This window comes from Ixodes scapularis, unplaced genomic scaffold (genome assembly GCF_016920785.2).
Source record: "Ixodes scapularis isolate PalLabHiFi unplaced genomic scaffold, ASM1692078v2 PGA_scaffold13__105_contigs__length_92229423, whole genome shotgun sequence".
NCBI classification, from domain to species: Eukaryota; Metazoa; Arthropoda; class Arachnida; order Ixodida; family Ixodidae; genus Ixodes; species Ixodes scapularis.
In genome coordinates, this window is record NW_024609839.1 from 36507412 (window position 1) to 36528052 (window position 20641).

The following is a 20641-nucleotide window of genomic DNA, read 5'->3' on the forward strand; positions in this document are numbered from 1 at the left end:
CGTCAGCGCAGAAGCTTCCTCCTTCGGACTTGGAGTACTGATCCGGCAGCGACAAACAGATGGCAAGTTCGCTGTCATTGCATACGCCTCAAGATTGCTCTCAGACACCGAAAAGCGCTACGCGAAGATTGAAAAAGAGGCTCTTGCCTTAGTCTGCGCATGCGGGAAGTTCGAAGATTACCTGGTTGGAAAAACGTTCAAGCTGGAGACAGACCACAAGCCGCTCGTCCCCATCCTCATGTCGAAAACTCTTGACGACTTGACACTCAGACTCCAGCGGCTGAAAATGAGGATGATGCGCTACCAGTACAGCGTAGAATATGTACCAGGGAAGGACCTACTAGCTGCTGACACACTTTCCCGAGCACCTCTACAACAGACAGGGGACACAGACCTTGAAAAAGACGTCGAAGCTTTTGTCTTTTCCTTGAACAAAGCTATCCCAGTCAAGGACCATTGCCTACAATGGCTAAAAGAAAGCCAAAAATCGGACACAGTCTGTAACCAGCTACGAAAACTAAGCTCAAAGGAGTGGCCATCCAGAAGAGACTTGCCACAAGACCTGAAACCTTTCTTTGAGCACCGACACCAGCTCACCGTAGAAGACGACTTGCTCCTCTATGCAGCCCGTGTCGTCGTTCCTGTCTCGTGCAGAAAAGAGATCATGCACCTCCTTCACGAAGGCCACTTCGGCATCACGAAAACACAAGCAAGAGCAAGGGACTGTGTCTGGTCGCCAACAATAGCAGCAGGGATAACTGCCACAGTAAAGCAATGCAACGAATGCATCAAAACCACGTGCAATCGCAAGATGCCGCTTCTAAACACGGAATTTCCTGACCGACCATGGCAGCGCGTTGCAATGGATCTTTTCTACTTCAACAGCCACTGGTGGTTGATCATGACAGATTATTTCTCAAGGTACCCCGAGATAGCACGACTTGAGAAACTCACATCGCTTACCGTCATTAACCACTGCAAATCAATCTTCGCTCGCCACGGCATTCCAGAGGTGGTAGTGTCCGACAATGGGCCTCAGTTCTCGTCATCAGATTTCGCTACATTTGCTCGAGAATACGGGTTCAAGCATACCACCTCAAGCCTATATTTTAATCAAAGTAATGGACTTGCGGAAGCAGCCGTGAAATGCATCAAGAAATCAATGGAAAAAACGAAAGACCCATACTTGACCCTTCTCTCTTACAGGTCGACTCCGCTGAAGAACGGCTACAGCCCCGCTGAACTACTTATGGGTCGACGTTTACGAACCAAGCTCTTTATGGTTCCCGAGATGCTCATGCCTCACATGCCAGACATGAGAAAACTTCGCGATTTTGAAGAACTATACCGAGAAAACCAGAAGAAAGACTTCAATCGACGGCATGGCGTACGCACACTGCCTGAAGTCCTAAATGGAGATGAAGTTTGGATCACTGACATCAAGCAGAAAGGTACAGTGCAGAGACCAGCAGAGGAACCCAGGTCTTACTTCGTAGACACTGACAACGGGGTTGTGCGACGTAACCGAACTCATCTTGTTCCTTTTCCTGCAAATGTCCGGGAGGCGGAAGTCGTTGACAGCGAGGATGCTCAAGAGCCACGTACAGAATGTGAAGGCAATCTTCATTCACACACGAGAAGTGGCCGATGCGTCAAGGCTCCCCAACGACTTTGACTCTTCTGTATGGGGGAGATGTTGGATAGCGCTACACTGAGCGGCCGAGCAGATAGAGCTCCGCGGCTCGTGCGCATGAACTCGTGCCTTGCGCCCGTGGCTAGAACGTACCCGGCTCTGAGCCGGTCGCCTTGTTAAACCTCTTGTCCTGCCTTTCTATCTTGTCACCGTTCCCTGGCGCAACTTGCAACACGACTTGCAATATCCCCCAAACGACAAGCGAGATGGTAGACTTGGAAAGGGGCTTCCGACTACTTGGCAGGATTGCGGGCGTCATCGGGTGCATCGACGGGACGATAATCAGCATCGCCGGCCCGTTCAAGTACGACCCCACCGTCACAAAGGTTGCGTATTGGTGCAGGAAGCAATACTACGCCCTTAAGGTGCAACCGTTAGTGTGATTCCGAACCAACAGATGGAGATATGCCCAGCCAATTGACGAACTTAATACGACGATTGTACGACGGAGGAGCTGCCACGGTTGAGTTCGGAGGCGTGATGTCCAGAAGGGTGGAAGTGAAACGGAGCCTGAAACGGGGCTGCCCTCTTTCTCCCCTCTTGTGTATGCTATACACGGGCAAGCTAGAACTACATCTCCTGAACGTCAGGGCTCGGTTTTTCACTCCCACGGGCAGAAGAGGGCCGACCTCTTCTTGGACCCCAGAGCCACCTCTAGTTCTTGCATTGTGAAAGGAGTGTTGCTCAGAGCTACAACCGGACATGGGTATACGTCAGCACTTGCTTTAAAACGTTTAAATTCCGTCCGATAATTTCGGGAGCTGGAAACATTCTCGAAGTGCTCTCCAAGCACGTTACCAACATCTTTCAGTGAATTAGCAGGGGAGCTAAATAGAGGAACAACAAAGCAAAGCAACAGCCGACGATAATGACCATACAGTGTAGGCTCTGTAATCAAGAAGCTGAAACAATAATACACCTGGTCTTCTACTGCCCGGCCCTGACGCCACAATGAGAGCTAGCCGACACCCAAGCCGACCAAGCATCCAGCCACGACAGTGGACGGCAGGCGACGCCACCGGTGAGTGTGCACGGAGGCTATAGAGCTACAGTCACTACAACTTCACAATCTGCACAAGCGCCATCACTAGCGGAAGCACTGGGATTTCAAGAGGCGGCCGACTCCGGAGCACACCCTACGCGGAGAGATGGGTGGTCCGCAAAACAAAACAACGGCTGGCAACTTGGTGGAAAAAAAGAGAATGACATGAAGCGCTACACAAAGGAGCCCACCAGCTTGGACACGATTAGTACGTTACCCCCCGTTCCAAAGGGATAGCTACATACATCATCAGGCCGTCACTTTCGTGTGCGAAAGTGACGGTTAGCGAACTTTAAAGGGACACTGACACCCCCCAAAAAAAATTTTTTATTTTTTGCCAGGCGCTTTATTATGGTGTCGGAGGACTACCCAATTAATATTTTGCAACAGAGTAGCGTATTTTTTTTAATAAAGCCAAAAGACGCAACTGCTCGAAACCGAAACCAAAACACGACGGAGGTCGGAGAAGTGGAGAGAAGAGAGTGACTGGCCGAAGTCACGTGGCTACACCCAACCTCTATACCCGCTGGGTAGTGGACAGAGCGCGCCACCGTCGATTGACCGCCAGCGCCAGTGTGGCAGGTTGGGAAAACACTGAGACGGCTCCAATCGACGACGCAGCACGCGACGCACCAGGCTATGATACCCAAGTACGCGTCCGAAAATGCCGCCCCTGGTCTTGTTTTGCGGGTTCAGAGATATTGAGGATGTCGGCTCGTTTTTTCGTGACCAGGCGCTTGAGAAGGGACACAGACTTTTTGAGAATAATCACGTCTACGCTGTGCGAGAAGAGGACGGCGTAGACATTACGGCCAAGTGTCACTCCCAACAGGGGAAGCACGTGTACGACGTCACAATCCGGGTGAGTGCGAGCTGTTATAAAAATATACTTCACTGAGAATCGTATAGACAAAAGCCTAATAATTATTGTTTTACTTGCGCAGTTAAACCCACAGTCCCGGAAGATCATCACCGGGTCGTGCACCTGCCGGTACGGCGTCCTCGGTGAGTGCAAACACAGCGCCGCTGTTGTGCACTACGTCAACAGACACGAAGTTGCCGCGTGTACCAGCTTGCCTCAGGCGTGGGGGAAGCCCTCGAAAAAGCCGAAATTGGATGACAAGGCGTCGATAGCCGATCTCTTTGGAGGTAGGACTACCACCACAAGTTGCAGCGTTAACGTGGCGTCAACGCCCGCGCGTGACAAAAGCGTCGAGCCGTACAAGTTATCGCGCAAGTCGACGCCCCACTCTTGATTTTCGCTACACCAATTCTTCGCAAATCCAGCATTTTGGACCGCGCGCATTACTCAATTCGTGCAAATTATGGGCTTGCAAACGTTAGTGGCCTTAGAAAATAATTGAGGGAGACTAGCACGAACTATCTTTCAAAAGTTGATTGACATTGTGCTGAAGTGGACTGAATTTCTTTTTTTTTATGAGTTAGAGCACTGGTCTGCATGAAATCCTAGGTGCTGTGATCTTTATTTGTATTATCAGCAAGCTCATATTTACGAGTGAATGATGTGCAATGTTACTTTCTTAGGAAACCGCAGCAACACCGTGAGGAAGCAACAACCACGAGAGATGCCTCCCAGCTACATCCTTCGCCACTTTCCAGACATCGAAACTCCATTCACCGACATTTTGCGAATGATGGACAAAAACCAGGTGGAATTGGAGTGCTCTCAGACCATGGATGACATTCTAGACCTTGTGGTGGACAATGTGCAGCGGTCCGAGGTGGAAGAACTTCTACAGAACGTTCCGCTTGAGCCTTCGTGTGGACAGGAGCTGGGGGACTGCTTACACCAACTCACAGATGCTGAGAGAAGCTTCTTTCAAAGAAGAGTTGCATGTTCCGACATTCTGAGTCTCTGCATGGCGACGCTGGCACAATCCAAGTGTGCACGGTGAGATCTCTTACCTCTTTGGGTCACCAGTTGAGGAAGTAGCTACCCATGTTGTAAACACACCTGTTTGGAGTACTTTCCAGAGGTATGACTTGTTGCAAGGGCCAAAACTTGAACCATGCTTTTAAAGTGAGGTCTGTTCTTTCATGTCGTCTCCCACAAAAGTAGGCACTGATAATTCAATGCCGAAACTTTAAAAAATCCGTCTTCAGACAGACGTGAGACCGTTGAATAACGACACACTTTATGCTTGCTTTGAAAGTGTATTTTTATTGCACAATATCATCCTGGGTCACTACCATGGGCACGGCACTGAAGATCAGGCACTATTAACACTTTGTTTCACAAGAGCTGCAAACTGTCTCTCCGATTAACACTGATGCTCCTGCACCAACAGGTGGTACCAAGAGCGCAAAATGCGGATTTCAAGTTCAAAGGCGCATACTATCCTCCGAACCAAAAAGACCCCACAGGAGCTCGTCTCAAGCCTGATGAACGAGGAAAGCTTTACAAGCGAAGCAACATCCTATGGTAGCCTTATTTATTGTGTTGTTAGTGTTCCGAAAGCTAACACCAACTTTTTTGCACAGGCTTGCGGACTGAGCCGAAGGCACGGCGATTGTTTGAAGGAAAGGTTCGGGGCCATGTCACTGAGGTATGTCATGCAGATGCCCCAAGGAAATATTCCATCATGTTTATCTCATCTACGCTTGAGAAGTGATAGTGTATCATTCACAATTCGACGTCTTCTACTTGCAGATTTTAAAAGTTTTTGCTGTGGCCTTTCATCTGCACATTTAAACTGCATGAATTTGAAGATATTGGTTATTTTGAAAGGTTTTGTGATAAACAGGTTTAACCATGTCATAAAATGATTGGCATGCAAGCAAATGAATTTGCAAAAAGATGAATCCTTCAGCTCAGTATTTCACTTTTCTCATTTTAGGTGGGCCTGCTTGTCCATAATGGTAAGCCCTGGCTCTGCGGGAGTGCTGACGGGCTCTTCGGACTGACCACTGGCACCGTGCTTTTGGAGATCAAGTGTCCTAGCAGCATAAGGAACAGCCTTATCGTTGATATCACCCGGAAGGTGACATTTGTCAGCTACTTAGTATATGTCGACGGCAAGCTATGTCTGAAACAATCACACCGTTACTACACGCAGGTGCAGGTGTTGATGTATATTCTGCATTTGGAGGAATGTTTCTTTTTTGTATACACCAGTGTCGATAATGTCACCCTGCTCGTCACCAGAAATGACGACTTCCTGGACACCGCCATCCCAACTCTGCAAGACTTTTATTTCGATTGGTATTTGCCAGCCCTTGCACGCAAGTACCAGTCCTAAATAGACCATTTTCAGAAATTTCCACATAAGACACTGCATGTACTGCATTCAACATGTACTGCATTCAAGGAACCAGTGAAATAAAAAGTTGTACCCCTGCTTCAATTTGCTCGAGTTCCAACTTCTAAGGCGTAGAAAAATGCAACTTTGCTATGAAATATCTTCGCAACTTGTACAGCAAGACATGACATGCCACACAGGGAGGCCTCGTAAGAGCAGTGTATGGCCGAAGTTATCTACTAAAAAGTACTTACACAGGCACTGAGGAAGAGCTGGCTTCAAAAATGCAATGGGGGCAGGTGTACCATCTCGGACAAAATGAGCTACACCACCATTGGACCTTTATGCTACTCCTGCGATCTCCACAGGATGAATTCTCATGACTGAAAACGCAAACATTCTTCATAATCCAACCATTCTCTGGATGAGTGTTTTTCCGCTCTTCTGCGACGTGTTGCTTGCCGCAGAATCTAGCATGAGGTGCTGCGACTAAAGAGAGTGCTTCTACTTTCACGGCGCGTATCGATTGGTATCGCCTGAGCAGCCTTTCAAACAAAATTAGCTTACTGTTCAAGTTGCCTTGCCGTGACTATCGCAATATGAAAAGAGCAAGAACTCACCGCATTCAAAAAACGGACTCACTACTGGCCAGCGATATGAGCCACAAAGCCACAAGCACTAACTCTGGCCGTTGCGTCGCAGCAGAAGTTCGTCACCAATGGCACCTCACGCCACAGCTGATAAACTGCTAAACAAGGCGGCACCTCGTGTCAGATTCAGTGGCAAGCACAGCACCGCAGAAGAGCGAATGAAAACACACCCCTGCAAGTACATTAGAACGACCAAGCGCTCAGAGTGCGAAACAACTAATGCAAACAAGTTAACAGTTTTTTCTTCCTCTCTTGGTATTGAATGGCTATCAGGCAAAACTAGTGTGGTGGAAACAACACAGAGACTTGCCCTTTAAAGGGATTCTTCAACCAAATTTGAAATATACCAGTCGTGGTCAAAACTAGGTTGAATATGATCCACAATATCCGTGAATGACAATCGCACGTTTCTATTTTGAGCCTGGCCCACTCTGGCAAGCACTTGGAGACATAGACAGGACGACTGCATCAGATCCCCAGCGGAAACAGCCAGCGCAGAGCATGTGACATAGGTCGTCTTGGGACGAGCAAAGCTACGGCGAGGCTGACATCGAGAGGAATGCCTAGTCATTCCAGCCACCCAAGCAGCTGCTTTTGTACGAATTTTGAGTGACGGGTTAATCTTCTATAATCTTGAAGGGGGACAATAGCGACTTTTGGGACACACAAATGGAATTCTCGGGAAGAGGGGAGTTCCTCCTTCAGCTCTTCTCTTGTCGTGGCCGATGACGAGACAGTCCGGAGGCGAGACAGTAACCGTCACTAGCTGTCAAGGTTCCTAGATGGGCATTACGAATGAGGCTTTAGCGACATCCACCAGGTGCTCTTTACTAATCGTTTAATTTGTTTTTAAAATTCCTTTTCGTGACTTTTTTAAGAAGATATTGGTGTGTTCGATGTGATACTGCTCCTTCCAACGCATATAGACCAAAAAATGAGCGCAAAATTTCGTTGTAGTATCTCTTTAAGCAGTCAAGTTTGTCACCCATCAATACCCTAGCTGAGCAAAGTGCTTGAGTCGTGCTTATGCTGCTTGTATCATACAGTCTACTTTACATTTCATATTGTGGCCACTCCATGCCAAGTGTTTTCAAACTTTCCAGTCCCAGAGAACTTGAATATTTCCTAAGTGATAATTGAGGCAAACCAACCTGGAAGACCTGGAATTGTCAGAAATTCGCACTGTCTGGAAATATCAATGAATTATTAGAGAAATTGTCAAAACATTGGCTAAATCAGGGAAAATGGCCAGTGAAAGGGTATGGCAGTGTGGACTGAAACGAGACAAACACGTATCTGCATGGCAGGGCTGAATAATATTGCCCTAAAAGTTGTCCTTGACCGAAGGAGTCAAGGAATTTGATCAAGATAGTCAGGAAAACCCCCGGAAAAGTCAGGGAATTTGAAAGAACCAACTTGGTAGATAGCCTGATTGTGCCCATGAAACAATACTATACACACACTACATAACCAATGTTTGGTGCATACTTATAGCCGCCTCGGTGGCTCCAAGGTGAGAGCGCCTGCCTACGGACACCCATGCAGCGGGTTCGAATAACGGCCGAGGTGCCCGCAATCTGACAGAGGCTTATTGCGGAGAAGGCGCCGTGTAACCGAGCTTTCGGTTGCACGTCAAAAAATCCCCAGGTGGTCCAAATTAATCCTCAGTCCTCCGCTTGGGCGTGCCAGATGCCCGTCGTTGGTTTGGCATGCAAAACTCCCAAATTTTGGTGCACAGTTATGCATCAATGGATGGCTTGGTTCTGGTGAAATAGTACTTGTAGTGTGAAAAATATTTTACTCGGTGGGAGGGACGATTGTGGAAGTTGGGGAGGGCAGGGAACCTCCGAGGGTGCACCGAAAAATCCAAGGGTCCCTAGGAATGCAGTTTGAAAACCTAAGCTCAATGGAATGGCCTACATGCGAAGTTTAGTCATACGGCTTGATGATTGCAGGCTGCAAGTTTGCAAGCACAGAACACATATGGAACACATCATCCATCAATGGGATTAGAGTTATGGGCACTGTCATTTTGAGGATGTTATAAACCTTGATCCTTTGGATCATTCGCTCCACATGAATGCGTACCTGCGCAATGTTGTATGTATCCTGCACTTCCTGTTCACTAAACTGCCCATTCCCAGAAAGGAAAGGGGGCATCACCAGTACAGCATCGGTGTCCTTCAGACCTGCCTTGATGCCTGGGAACCCTTTGTCTGCTAAAATAACATCCCCAGGCTGTACCACACCCAGGAAGCCGGAATCCACTGTTACGTGGGTGTCCGAACAGCGGCCTCCGTAGGCCTTTGAACAAAAACAAATCACCCCGTTGGGTGTAATCGCCACCAAAAACTTCAGCGTGTACCCACTCTTATAGCTTGAGTAGAGCACACGCTGCTGACCTACGCTACTTGGTTCCTCTGTCCTGACTTCAGTGCAGTCGATTATCATCCTGCACTCCGGATAGTTTGCCTTGAAGCAATCCGGCAAGGTTGCTCTTATAATACTCGACGGAGGCCGAAAAATCCAGTTGCGTGTCGCAGCAGTCAAGGTTGTCAACACTGCCCGAAAGTGGCGTGATGCAGTCGTCCTGTCTATGTCAAACAAGACGCCAAGTGCGGTGTACCTCAGTCCCAGTTTCAGTTTTACCAGAAACAACAGCAACCTGTTCGGAAGAGAGACATCGCAGCTGCGCTCAGGAAGAAGGGGCAGCATGCTCAAAAGTAGGGAAAACACTTGCATGCTCACATTACAAATGTCCCGCAAAGCATCCTCGGAATGCTGGATACTCTCATACCCTCCAAAAAAGCTTGTCCTCTCGTTGGGACCTGAGGGCCTTGAAGATACTTGTGGCTTATGCTGCACCTCAGCGTCGTAGACCTCACGATGTGTGATCTGTGTACAGCCCTCCCCGCCTTGTAGGGAGCATGTGTACACTGAGAAGCTCTTACAGTAAGCTCCAAAGCTGTCCGTCTGGGTCTCCTGTAAAAGCAGTAGTGGTAGGACTTAGTCAGGCTGTCAATGAAAGCTATAGTGCTCAGCAAACAGCCCAAAACTAACATGCTTTTTTAAAATTTTTATAATTTGCAAGTTGGCTCATAATTAGGGTTCTTTGTTTTCTGTGTTTCTTTTTAGTGTCGGCCAGAAATAGGGGTTTATCGGGGTTTATGTTGTAAGATTGAAGGCATATCTACAGTGTTTCTCGAAAACAGAACTCTATACCCGCAATTTATTGGTAAATTGCACTTCTAGAAACAATTTCCAAAGAAAGAAGCCACCTCTCGGACAGTTCAGTGCAGTCAGTTTTTGCGGTCTACGCAGATAAAGCTGCTGATGAAGGTTCCTGTAAAACTAGGGTTTTACTTATTCAAGCAGAGGCTTCAGTTCAGTGTTTTTCGGTTTTCACCGATTTCTAGAAAGACTCTTTGGGGGGCTATGTTTCGGTTTTTATCGGTATATACCGAAAACACGGAACCTTACTCATAACTAGGGTGTGTATTTTCCGGTTTTAACCGAAAAACACCGATAAACATCCGTTGGTTAAAACCGAAAAAACCGGTCGTGGCATAATTCCGACCTAGCGAAACCGTTTCCCCGTAGAGGTTCGTCAAACGTGTTATCTCGTGGATCCTGCATCCTTCCAGTGTTTATACATGGCTTGCACATGGCGTCAGTCCGCCCTTCTTTCTGGGGTCAAAAGCGCTCTAGTAAACGCAGTGGAAGCTAAGCTCTCACACGCCTTTCCTCTATTGTGTCTCCCATGGCCCCCTTTTGGGGAAAAATTATTGCAGTGGAGGGTAGGCTCTCACGTGCCCTTTCCCCATTGTGTCTGGCCAAGTGATGTCGGTGCAAGCCATGTATTGAGAGATTGCTGTGGTTCCTGGAAGACATTGCCAACATCCGTGTCGTACAGGAGCGTGCGTTTTCAGAATTGCGGGTTGTGAACCGCAAGAAACGTGCTGCCATGAAGGATGCAAGCCTCTTGAAGTATGCTTGCATCTACTATAACAACCAAGTGTGAGAAATAGATGCTTCCTAGAGAAGAAGTGCATAAAATATGTGAGTAAAATTGGAACTCTCTGCCTGTGATCAATCACATTTTTCCACCGATAATCACTGATTTTAGCCTCGTCGTGAGACGTTCCACCGAAATACAACGGTGTTTTGAAAATAAATAAACACCGAAAAACATCCGCTCATTTTTCTCACAAATAAACACCGGAAAGTACACACCCTACTCATAACTTACCACTGAACACTTCTCATGAAGTTCAACAGCTTGACAGGGGGGCAGTAGTCCATGTTCCGGGCTTTCGCTGCAATCCAAATTGTGCTCATCAGGTACTGGGCTTGTGGTACCTGACTGTTGTGGTCCCAGAGATGGTGGACATGAAGTAGCTGCACCAGCTGCTCTCTCCCTCCACCTGGAAATATGTCACAACCAAAATCTACATTCCTGCTAATTTCACTCAAGGGAGAAGCATACTTTTGTGACGCTTTAGGCAAAAGCAGCCACTTGCGGTACTATTGGATGGCACTCTACACAAACTCATTGTCCAAATAGAAATAAGTTGAGTAAACATTTACCTGCCAAACCTCCTGACTTGCGCATCGGGATCCGAATTCCGCTTCTTGTACACAAGTGGAAATTGCGTTGGGATATAACCGGGGTGGCTCTCGATGTTGCTTGGCTCGTTGTTCACGAAATGGTCCGAGCATATTCTGGAGTTCTTGCTGGGCATCCAGTCCGAGCCATCATCACTGAAGCGTACGAGTAAAAAATTAGGATCAAACCCGACTTGCATGTAGAATGCAGCAAGGCATGTAAGCTACCAGTTTTACTAGTGCTTCATGCCTATCTTTATTTAATATGGTTTAGGGTTCTTTACCCCTCAGTGAAATCATAGCCGCGGTAAATCAGGACCTACCAAGCAGGGTCAGTCCCCAAGGCCACATTACTGTTTAAAAGCACTTAGTTATACTATGAGCAGCGATTTAAATCACCTCGCTGATAGCTGCTCAAACGACATTTCACAGACACATGCCCAAAGCAGCTCACCAACATTAGACAGTATGCAGTTATGAATTAAATTCACATTACTACTAGAATTAAAACGGTAGCCGGTTCGGGAATCGGAAAGCGCGGCCTCGCGAAGGAGCTTTCTCAGCGCACTGGTACCGGCAAAACTTTTTACGAGCCGCTGCTTAAGCGAGTACTGTCTGAAATATTAGCGCAGCCCTTAAAACATCGTTCAAATAAAAAGTGTCCGCGGAGCAACTTGAAGTACGCAGCCGGTAAACGACACAGCTAACAATTACGCGCACGTCAACCTGGCTCCGCTGAAAGGGGTGTCCAAACAGGACACTACAAAACGCACGACTCCGACAAATCGTGAAAATTGAAGCGGGCTTGAAGCGGGCGCGTCCGCTTCAATTTTCACGATTTGTCGGAGTGGTGCGTTTTGTAGTGTCCTGTTTGGACACCCACGGAGTCGTCGCATCGAACGATCGAGCCTAGGGCAGCGCTTCAAGCGCACCAATCGCCAACATTAAACCAGATACACCTCAAATGACGATATGTAACTGGAACACTTACTTGACGCGTCTTACGGCATTTATCCATCTTCCACGGCGTTCTTTTTCCCACGGCCTCGATGGGAACCTGTGGAGCTTCACGCCCGCTAGGCCTTCACGCTGGTGGCAGTCTTTCACGCAACAGTACCGACACTTCGATGCCTTCGAATGTTTGCTCTTCGGCGGAGCCATGCGGGATTAAACGGTACAGTTGACAGCGTTCTAACCATAAAATATAGAGTCAGAACCGACGCAGTAATCCAACAGAACTAGCAAGGCGAGCCGTATTGCGCAGTACGTCGCAGTACGTGAGCAAAACAAAAAAGGGCGAGGGAGCCGACTCAGTGTTGTAAATATTTCATACTAGATGGCGCGACGTGTCAGGCAAAACTTGACTGCCCAGCGGGTATGCACCCGACCGTGCGTTTTTGTTTTTTTTTCTGTCCCCTTTGGTAGCAGACGACACGGCGTGCGATGCGGCGTGCGGGAACTGCTTGCCGTGCGATTCTTTTGCAGTTATGTCTGTTCCGCTCGTTGTTCTGTACTCCAAGATGAGTTGTTTTGTACATTGAGGAGTTGGAGATGAGTAGTGAGTGCCCGTGGTGAATTTCCATGATCGGCTCCGAAAAGAATAAACCCAAGATGTTGCGTGAAGAGCTGGCTCACATGTCCTGCATCCGAAAAAAAGTGGCATTGTGCGACAGAGTTTCCGAAAGATCAACGGGATCGGGACCAATGGCTGGCTGCAATTCCTGTAGAACATTTACGGGCACCTCGGAAAGCGGACGCTACCTGATTTATATGCTCCTTGCATGTTGTGGAAAGTGATTACATTGAGTTCGCAGGTGTCAGAACGGAAATTCCATACCGTTTAGTTCAGCAAAGTATCGTCCACAACATTTGTTTGTTATTTTTTTGTTCGTTTCTTAAGTGATGATTGTAAAAAAAAAGAAAAAGATATGTAAACATCAAAAAATGTTTGAAAAAAAAAAAAATCACGGGGGATCGAACTTGGTCCCAACGCGTCTGAAGCGGACGTCTTTCCCACTGAGCTACTGGAGCATCCGGTTTCTGGTAGTTCTCTTTCCATAGTAATAATTCAGCCGGTAAACTGTAACTTGGAAAGTTTGCTGTCGATTTTTCTCTAGCAAAAGCACTCCCGGGTCGAAGTCGGGAAGCACCACGCTTTGGGGACATTCGCACCTAGTAAAGAAATCGTACGCGTGCATATTCAACTCGAAGTAGACACGTCGTACTTGACGTTTGCGCGAGCGTTGTCTTCAGCCACGAGAAGGGAGCGACGGCTCGGCGACGTCTTCGTGCAAATCGGCTTGGTGGCCGGGCGTGTCGTACAGGATGAATACCAATTCTTTTGATCAGTCCCAAATTTCTTTTTTAACGGTAGACAGAATTCGCCGGTACCGCGAACGACAGTTCTGAAATAGAGGTCCCACGCCCGTCGTCCGCTGCCATCGCCGTTCCCGCGAGTCCCACGATACGCGAAACGACGAACGCACAGAATGCTTCCGGTTGTCTGTGGAACTTTTTTTTTTCAATCAACGTATTTACAGCTTTTTAGAAGCCACAAAAAATGGGTTTCATATTTTTTTCTATTTTTAATATTTAGCGTGTGCCTTCAGTGACCCACGACTTTGATTAAATTTGGTGGTCGCATCGATACCTTAGAAAACGGCCCGTGACCGCGAAAAAGAGAGTGAGCGAGACTCGAACCGGCCAATTCTTGATCGGCGGTTTTCGGGCGGAAAGAAACCGAATTTCGAGCCGCAAATTCTGTTCTGGGTAGTTGAGCTCCTATATGTCACGTACAACTAAAAACCTCGGCGAGCATAAATACCCTGTCAGTGTCCCTTTAAAGGGACACTGACACCCCCCAAAAAAATTTTTTTTATTTTTTGCCAGGCGCTTCATTATGGTGTCGGAGGACTACCCAATTAATATTTTGCAACAGAGTAGCGTATTTTTTTTAATAAAGCCAAAAGACGCAACTGCTCGAAACCGAAACCGAAACCCGACGGAGATCGGAAAAGTGGAGAGAAGAGAGTGAGTGGCGGAAGTCACGTGGCTACACCCGACCGTGCTTTTTTTTTTTTTTCTCCTCTCTGTAGCAGACGACACGGCGTGCGATGCGGCGTGCGGGAACTGCTCGCCGTGTGATTCTTTTGCAGTTATGTTTGTTCCGCTCGTTGTTCTGTACTCCAAGATGAGTTGTTTTGTACATTGAGGAGTTGGAGATGAGTGGTGAGTGCCCGTGGTGAATTTCCATGATCGGCTCCGAAAAGAATACACCCAAGATGTTGCGTGAAGAGCTGGCTCACATGTCCCGCTTCCGAAACAGAAGTGGCATTGTGCGACAGAGTTTCCGAAAGATCAACGGGATCGGGACCAATGGCTGGCTGCAATTCCTGTAGAACATTTAGGGGCACCTCGGAAAGCGGACGCTACCTGATTTATATGCTCCTTGCATTTTGTGGAAAGTGATTACATTGAGTTCGCAGGTGTCAAAACGGAAATCCCATACCGTTTAGTTTAGCGAAGCATCGTCCACAACATTTGTTTGTTATTTTTTTGTTCGTTTCTTCAGTGATGATTGTAAAAAAAAGAAAAAGATGTGTAAACATCGGAAAATGTTTGAAAAAAAAATAAACAATTCACGGGGAATCGAACCCGGTCCTACCGCGTGTGAACCGGACGTCTTTTCCGCTAAGCTACTGGGGCTTTTTTTTTTTTTTTCTTTATTTCATGGGAAACAAAAACGGAGAGTCAGAGCACACAAAAATATCGCACTACAAAAATAGGTCCCTCATTTATCACTACAGTTCTTTCATCTGTAACAATTTGTTAAACAATGGTACCCAATCGGGCTTTGTGTCGCGACCTTCGTACACGCTGGTGACTTGTGCCACCAGTTGAATGAAATAACAATGCACAGACTTCGGGGTCTGAACGGCATTTCGCACGTCCATTCGGGATTTCCACATGCTGTATAAACTAAGGAGCATAATGAGGTCATACGGAACGGTGTCCCCTGGCGTTACGGGCAGAAAACGAATGGAATGCGGTGTAATATCTAGGCTCTTGCGCAAAGTTCGCTGCAACACATCCCAAAAAAAAATTGCGTCCCAGCAGTTGATAAAAATGTGCTCAACAGTTTCGGGCTCCTTACACAATAAGCAGTTTACAGTCCATGGAACAAAGATACCCTTCTCCTGCAACCATACCTTGGTGGGTAAAATAGAACAATGTAATTTGAAGAAGAATGTTTTGATCCTAGGAGGAATTCCCATCTTTTTTACACGACACAGCACATCCTGCCCAGGGTGATTTTTGTACAAGACTCGGTATATTGGCGTTGGGAAGAGAATATCAACAAGATCCCGTGTTAGTTTTTTCCTCGAGACAGTTGCGAGGTACTCCCGAGAAAAACGGACTGCTAGCAAATTAAAGGCGTCAACAACCTCTTTCAGGTATCCCACCAGTCTTGGTGGGTGATATTCAACGGTTGACACAACAAAAGTGGGGATAAAGGATGCCAGCTGGTTTTGGATGACTTCGCGAATAAAAGGGACTTCCTGGTCTCTTAAAAAAAGAAATCGTGATACCAACTGTCTAACGAATAAGTGGGGCAGGCCCACACCCCCGTCTGCGACACTACGGAAAAGGTTTTCCCGTCGCATAGGCTCCCAAGTTGAAGTCCATATGAAAACCGCAAAGACACGGTGAAACTTTTGTATATTGCTCCTTGCACAGTGTAGAACTTGTAGCACATACCAAAGCTTGGCAATCAAAAAAACGTTGCATATAGTTGCTCTCGTAAAAATCGACAGATCTCGGTGGATCCAGCGCTTGGAGCGCTTGTCGATATCTGCTGCTACAGTTGACCAATAGGTCGTGCTGTTTCTGTGGCTCTCCAGTGGCACACCGAGGTAGTTGCATGGAGTGCAGCTCCAATGGATGTCCTCGAAAACTTCGGGCGTGCTCGCCCACGTTCCGTGCCAGAAGCCCCTGCACTTTTGCAGGTTCACCGAGGCACCCGTGGCTTTGCAGAAAGTGTGCGTCAACCGCAAGGCGTGGCTTACACTCGTTTTATCAGTGCAGAAAAACGCAACGTCATCCGCATAAGCCAAGACTTTGGTTTCAACGCTGTGCAGGATATATCCTCGGACATTTGAACTTTGGATTATGCTCTGACACAGTGGTTCGAGGTACAAAGAAAAAAGTAAGGGGGACAGCGGGCACCCTTGCCTCACAGAAGAATGGACTGGTATACTTTCCGTCACGTTATTGTTAAGCACCAAACTCGTATAGCAGTTGGTGTACGACATCTTAACGCCTTGTAATATTATCTTCCCAACGCCTACATGCGCCAGTATCTTGAAAAGGACATCATGCTGAACGCGGTCAAACGCTTTCTCTAAATCAATTTGCAACATTGCAACTTGGTCGCCTCTTCCAGACACACAATCTAACACACTTCGGGCCACGTGAATATTGCTCTGGATTGCTCTACCCCTTATCCCACATGTTTGATGTTCCCCGACTACTTCACAAATAATAGATTGCATTCTGTTTGCCAGTACTTTTGCGAATATCTTGTAGTCCACATTACACAATGTTATCGGGCGGTACCCTTTCACGCAGCGTCGTTGGTTGTTGTCCATTTCTTTTGGAATAAACACCGTGTGTGCCCGTAGAAACGAAGGCGGGAGCGCGTTTGCCTTGTAGGCCTCTTGAAAAACTTCATGCAGCACGAGACAAATCTCGTTCTTGTGCACTTTATAAAACTCAGCGATTATCCCGTCGGGTCCCGGTGTTTTTCCTTGTGGGAGAGCGTCCACAGCATTTACAATTTCTTGCACACTAATCGGTTCTTCAAGGGTTTCAGCACAGTCTTCACTCAGTCGCGGTAGTAACGTTATCAATTTTGCAAGACCCTTGGTATCGTCTGCGAATGCGGGACAGCTTAGCAGTGCTCGATAGTGATCAAGAAAGACGCGTTCGATCTCCTCCTTATCAGTGACGATTCTGTTTCTGTGCTCTATCTCTAGTATTTCCTTACTCAGTGCGTGTCTCTTTTCGTCTTCCAACGCCTTCTTTGTGGGTTGCTCTCCCAAGAGAAACTTTTCTGCCCTCGACCGCACGACCGCGCCCGCGTACCGTTCCTGATAAAGACTGTCAAGCTGAGCTTTTATGTACTCTATGTCTTTTGTTCCGTAGCCAGGATTTTTGCATTCCAGCTCGTATAAAAGATGCAAGTCACGCTGGAGTTGCTTTTCTTTTTCGTGCTTGTAATAATTAAGCGTGCTTGCTCTTTCGATTGCCAATTGTTTTGCGTCTTGCTTAAAGGTTTCCCACCTCGCAAAAATGTTTTCCCCGTTTTGACCTGCTTTTCTAAGTAATTTTCGCGTTTCGGACACGAAAAACTCATCTTTAAGTAGCTGAGAATTTAGCTTCCAAAGTTTCCAATTGATGCGCTTATGCTTCCTCCGTTTTTGTCCAATCGTTATCGCAACCATGCAGTGATCTGTGAATGACACAGGTTCCACAGTATAAGCATTTAAAAGTTGTATTAGTTCAATAGAACAATACAACCTGTCTAGTCGGGCATGCGACGCCCGTTGAAAGTGCGTGAACTGTATGAGTTTGGTTCCTGTTTGAAAGTTGGCTACGTCTAGCAAGCCTCCCTCTTCGACTACTTCGAGCAATAGTTGTTCACTTCTATCAAGATGGGGCCTGGTCGGCGTTCGGTCATTTAAGTCGCAAACACAATTGAAGTCTCCAAGGAGTACAACTAGTCTATCACACACCAAGTATGAGCGCAAGTGATTGAAAAACTGAACTCGAGAATTCACATCGTTTGGTGCATACACACAAATCACCCGCCACTTGCATTCCTGCACCCGGAAATCACACATAACAAAGCGGCCCTGCAGGTCAACCGTCAGAGCTAGTTCGCTTAACTGAACTGACTTTTTTATAAACAAGAAACACCCCCCCGAAAGACCGGCAGCATGGCTGACACATACCTCGTATTTTCTCAAAAAAAGTGGTAAAGCGCGGTCAACCTCTTCCTCATTCTCTAGCTTTGTCTCTTGTACTGCTAAAAAGTCAATCTCCTTTTCTTCGAGTAGACGGTGTAGCTGATTCTGCTTTTTCCTCGAATGAAAACCGCGTACATTTAAGCTGGCGAAGCGGAAACCGCTCATCGCTGCTTAAGGGGGTGGCTTTTCCTGGGCTTGCCGCTCAAGCGGCTTCGACACGTTTAAGCGCTTACTTGCGTATGTGACCCCCGGTTCCAATTTCTTTCGCTTGACGTCACTGACACCAGTTCCCAGAGCAGAGTTTGTGTCCACTCCGTTCCCTTGACCCTCGGGAAAGGGACCTGCTTGCTTGGTTTCACCTTGGTCTCGGTCGTCCAGCTCCGAAGGTGTAGCAGCACTGCCGCAGTTACTGCCTTGCTCCATGGAAGAATCATCCCCAGTCTGCGAGGACACAGGTATGGCTCCTGGGTCTTGTGGCTGGTGGTCGTCGATGGCGCCGGTCTCGCCTGGTACGGAGGGAAGACTGTTTGCAGGGCCGCCCGTGGACGCCCCCACTTCGCCGTTGGCTCCCACTACTTCGGACACGTCCATGAACTGGTCGAGATTCGATTCGGCATCCTCGTCACCGCGCCTCAGCACCGTGGCATAGGTCGCGTAGCACTCGTTGTCTTCGTGACCAAATTTGTTGCACTTGGTACATTTTGGTGCGCGGCACTGTTTCCGGATATGGCCTACTTTTTTGCACCGTAGGCAAAGCGGTGGTCTTCCAGGCACAATGACAAGGGATTGCACCCCATATACCTTGATCATATGGGGCAGATCGGAAGAGCTGACGGCGTCGTGCAGCGTCATGCTGACTTCTCTGTTCATGGTTTCCAGGTGTTCCATTCCCGGGACTCGCCATTTCTCCCTAACGATGTTACGAACTTTACCGTAAGGCTCGAGAGCTTCCACCACACGTCTGTCTTCCAGATACGTTGGGAGCCAAAGTAGCCTTACCCTAATGTCCTTTGCGTTGGGATCCAGCACCAGACACTTCCGCCCCTTGACCGTGAGTTGTCCAATCCTTTTCATCTTTTCTGTGGCAGCCATGCTTGCGAGAGTGATCATCCATATGTGGCTCATTTGGAATTGTCCAATTGAAACCACGTCCGTCATGTCCACGATGTCCTTCAGTCCGTCTCGAAAATCCACAGCACGGTACGGTCTTCCCATCAGGTCCGCGTGCAAAAACACGGAATTCAGACACATTTTTCCATCTGGGAAACGGGGCAACACCACACGATACTCATCGCTACTGCTGGCTGCAGCGTCGATGCTTCCTCGGCCCGCGTGGGCCGATAACGCGCCGTTATCGGAGCGAATCATCGTCCGTCCGCTCTCGTCGAAAGCCGGAAGCGAACTCGCTAAGCTACTGGGGCATTTTTTTTTTTTGTAAACAGAAATTTATTTACAGTTATCTACAGAACACTATACTATGTACAAATGGTTCACTCACTTGGAATATGATACAAACTATTTACATACTGTCACTGAAGACCGCATAGCATTTGAGTCATCCGTACACTTTTCACCAACCAGATTACGCTGTTGGCATAGGCATCCATTCTGCATAGCTTGCGCTACAAGCTGGAGAGCTTGCTTAATATGATGTCCGGGGAACGGCTAAGATTAGTTACAACTTCTTTCCATTCCGTATCTTCACAAACTTTAACCATCCGTTGGCCCACTGGTAAAGCTATGTTCTTGAAATTTACCCATGAAGGCTTGTCAACCCCTCCTTCCGTGTCAACCTTTCTGGTTTTCCATAGACTGTAAAGCCCTAGAACGACAAGCGTGTCTAGAATACTGTCTAGTTGCTCTGAAAAATGTAAATAGCGGAGAATTTTTTCTTCCACCTCGAAATCTTTCCTTAATGTCCTTTTGAAAACATCCCAAAAGAAAAACGCGTCTACACAAATTACAAAAGCATGTGTAAATGTCTCGGTAGTCTTGCAAAGTCTGCAATCCAGTACCATGCTTCCTCAATGCCTCTGGACTCAAGCCACTCCTTCACCGGCACAGTTCGCGAATGGAAGCGAAAGAAGAATGTTTTGCATTTTGACGGAATCGGCATTCTCTTAATTCTTTTCATTAGGTCCATATTACAGTTTTAAGGAGGGTCGAACGGGCTTAATCGATATATCGGTTCAGGGAACAACGTTCTAAATAGCTGCTTTACTAGACTTATTTTGGAGCATGACTCTAGAAAGGCCTGATCAAATCTATCTTTTAGGAAATCTAAGGTGTCTGCTACTTCCTTATAAAAACCCCGCAACTTTCCGATATTGTGCGAGACCTGCAATCGGTTCTTAGGTTCAATG

General features: G+C 47.4%; 4 protein-coding genes across 4 annotated transcripts; 2 read left to right on the forward strand and 2 right to left on the reverse strand.

The window, feature by feature from the left end:
• Window positions 1–3362: 3362 nt before the first annotated feature.
• LOC120839835 lies at window positions 3363–4661 on the forward strand. Its single transcript, XM_040210200.3, has 3 exons — window positions 3363–3597; window positions 3680–3740; window positions 4281–4661. The coding sequence occupies exons 1-3, from the start codon at window positions 3400–3402 to the stop codon at window positions 4649–4651; spliced, it is 630 nt and encodes a 209-aa protein (XP_040066134.1). The 5' UTR covers window positions 3363–3399; the 3' UTR covers window positions 4652–4661.
• A 104-nt stretch (window positions 4662–4765) lies between these two features.
• LOC120839825 lies at window positions 4766–8168 on the forward strand. The gene is made up of 4 exons (XM_040210190.3): window positions 4766–4776; window positions 5045–5178; window positions 5238–5302; window positions 5594–8168. Exons 1-4 carry the CDS (start codon window positions 4766–4768, stop codon window positions 5993–5995), a joined length of 612 nt encoding a protein of 203 aa, XP_040066124.1. The 3' UTR covers window positions 5996–8168.
• LOC115323178 lies at window positions 4898–12538 on the reverse strand. Its single transcript, XM_040210201.2, has 4 exons — window positions 12242–12538; window positions 11233–11406; window positions 10895–11069; window positions 4898–9627 (listed from the first exon to the last, which is right to left on the reverse strand). Exons 1-4 carry the CDS (start codon window positions 12409–12411, stop codon window positions 8575–8577), a joined length of 1572 nt encoding a protein of 523 aa, XP_040066135.1. The 5' UTR covers window positions 12412–12538; the 3' UTR covers window positions 4898–8574.
• A 2486-nt stretch (window positions 12539–15024) lies between these two features.
• On the reverse strand, window positions 15025–19677 carry LOC120839830. The gene has a single exon (XM_040500849.1). It carries the CDS (start codon window positions 19644–19646, stop codon window positions 18450–18452), a length of 1197 nt encoding a protein of 398 aa, XP_040356783.1. The 5' UTR covers window positions 19647–19677; the 3' UTR covers window positions 15025–18449.
• Window positions 19678–20641: the final 964 nt, after the last annotated feature.

Coding starts and splice junctions, on each gene's coding strand:
- LOC120839835 (XM_040210200.3), top strand. CDS start 3,400: ATGCCGCCCCTGGTCTTGTTTTGCGGGTTCAGAGATATTGAGGATGTC. Junction 3,598..3,679: donor TGTACGACGTCACAATCCGG/GTGAGTGCGAGC, acceptor TTACTTGCGCAG/TTAAACCCACAGTCCCGGAA. Junction 3,741..4,280: donor CTGCCGGTACGGCGTCCTCG/GTGAGTGCAAAC, acceptor TTACTTTCTTAG/GAAACCGCAGCAACACCGTG.
- LOC120839825 (XM_040210190.3), top strand. Junction 5,179..5,237: donor AAGCGAAGCAACATCCTATG/GTAGCCTTATTT, acceptor TTTTTTGCACAG/GCTTGCGGACTGAGCCGAAG. Junction 5,303..5,593: donor TTCGGGGCCATGTCACTGAG/GTATGTCATGCA, acceptor TTCTCATTTTAG/GTGGGCCTGCTTGTCCATAA.
- LOC115323178 (XM_040210201.2), bottom strand. CDS start 12,411: ATGGCTCCGCCGAAGAGCAAACATTCGAAGGCATCGAAGTGTCGGTAC. Junction 11,407..12,241: donor AATGCCGTAAGACGCGTCAA/GTAAGTGTTCCA, acceptor CGTACGCTTCAG/TGATGATGGCTCGGACTGGA. Junction 9,628..10,894: donor TTCATGAGAAGTGTTCAGTG/GTAAGTTATGAG, acceptor CTGCTTTTACAG/GAGACCCAGACGGACAGCTT.
- LOC120839830 (XM_040500849.1), bottom strand. CDS start 19,646: ATGATTCGCTCCGATAACGGCGCGTTATCGGCCCACGCGGGCCGAGGA.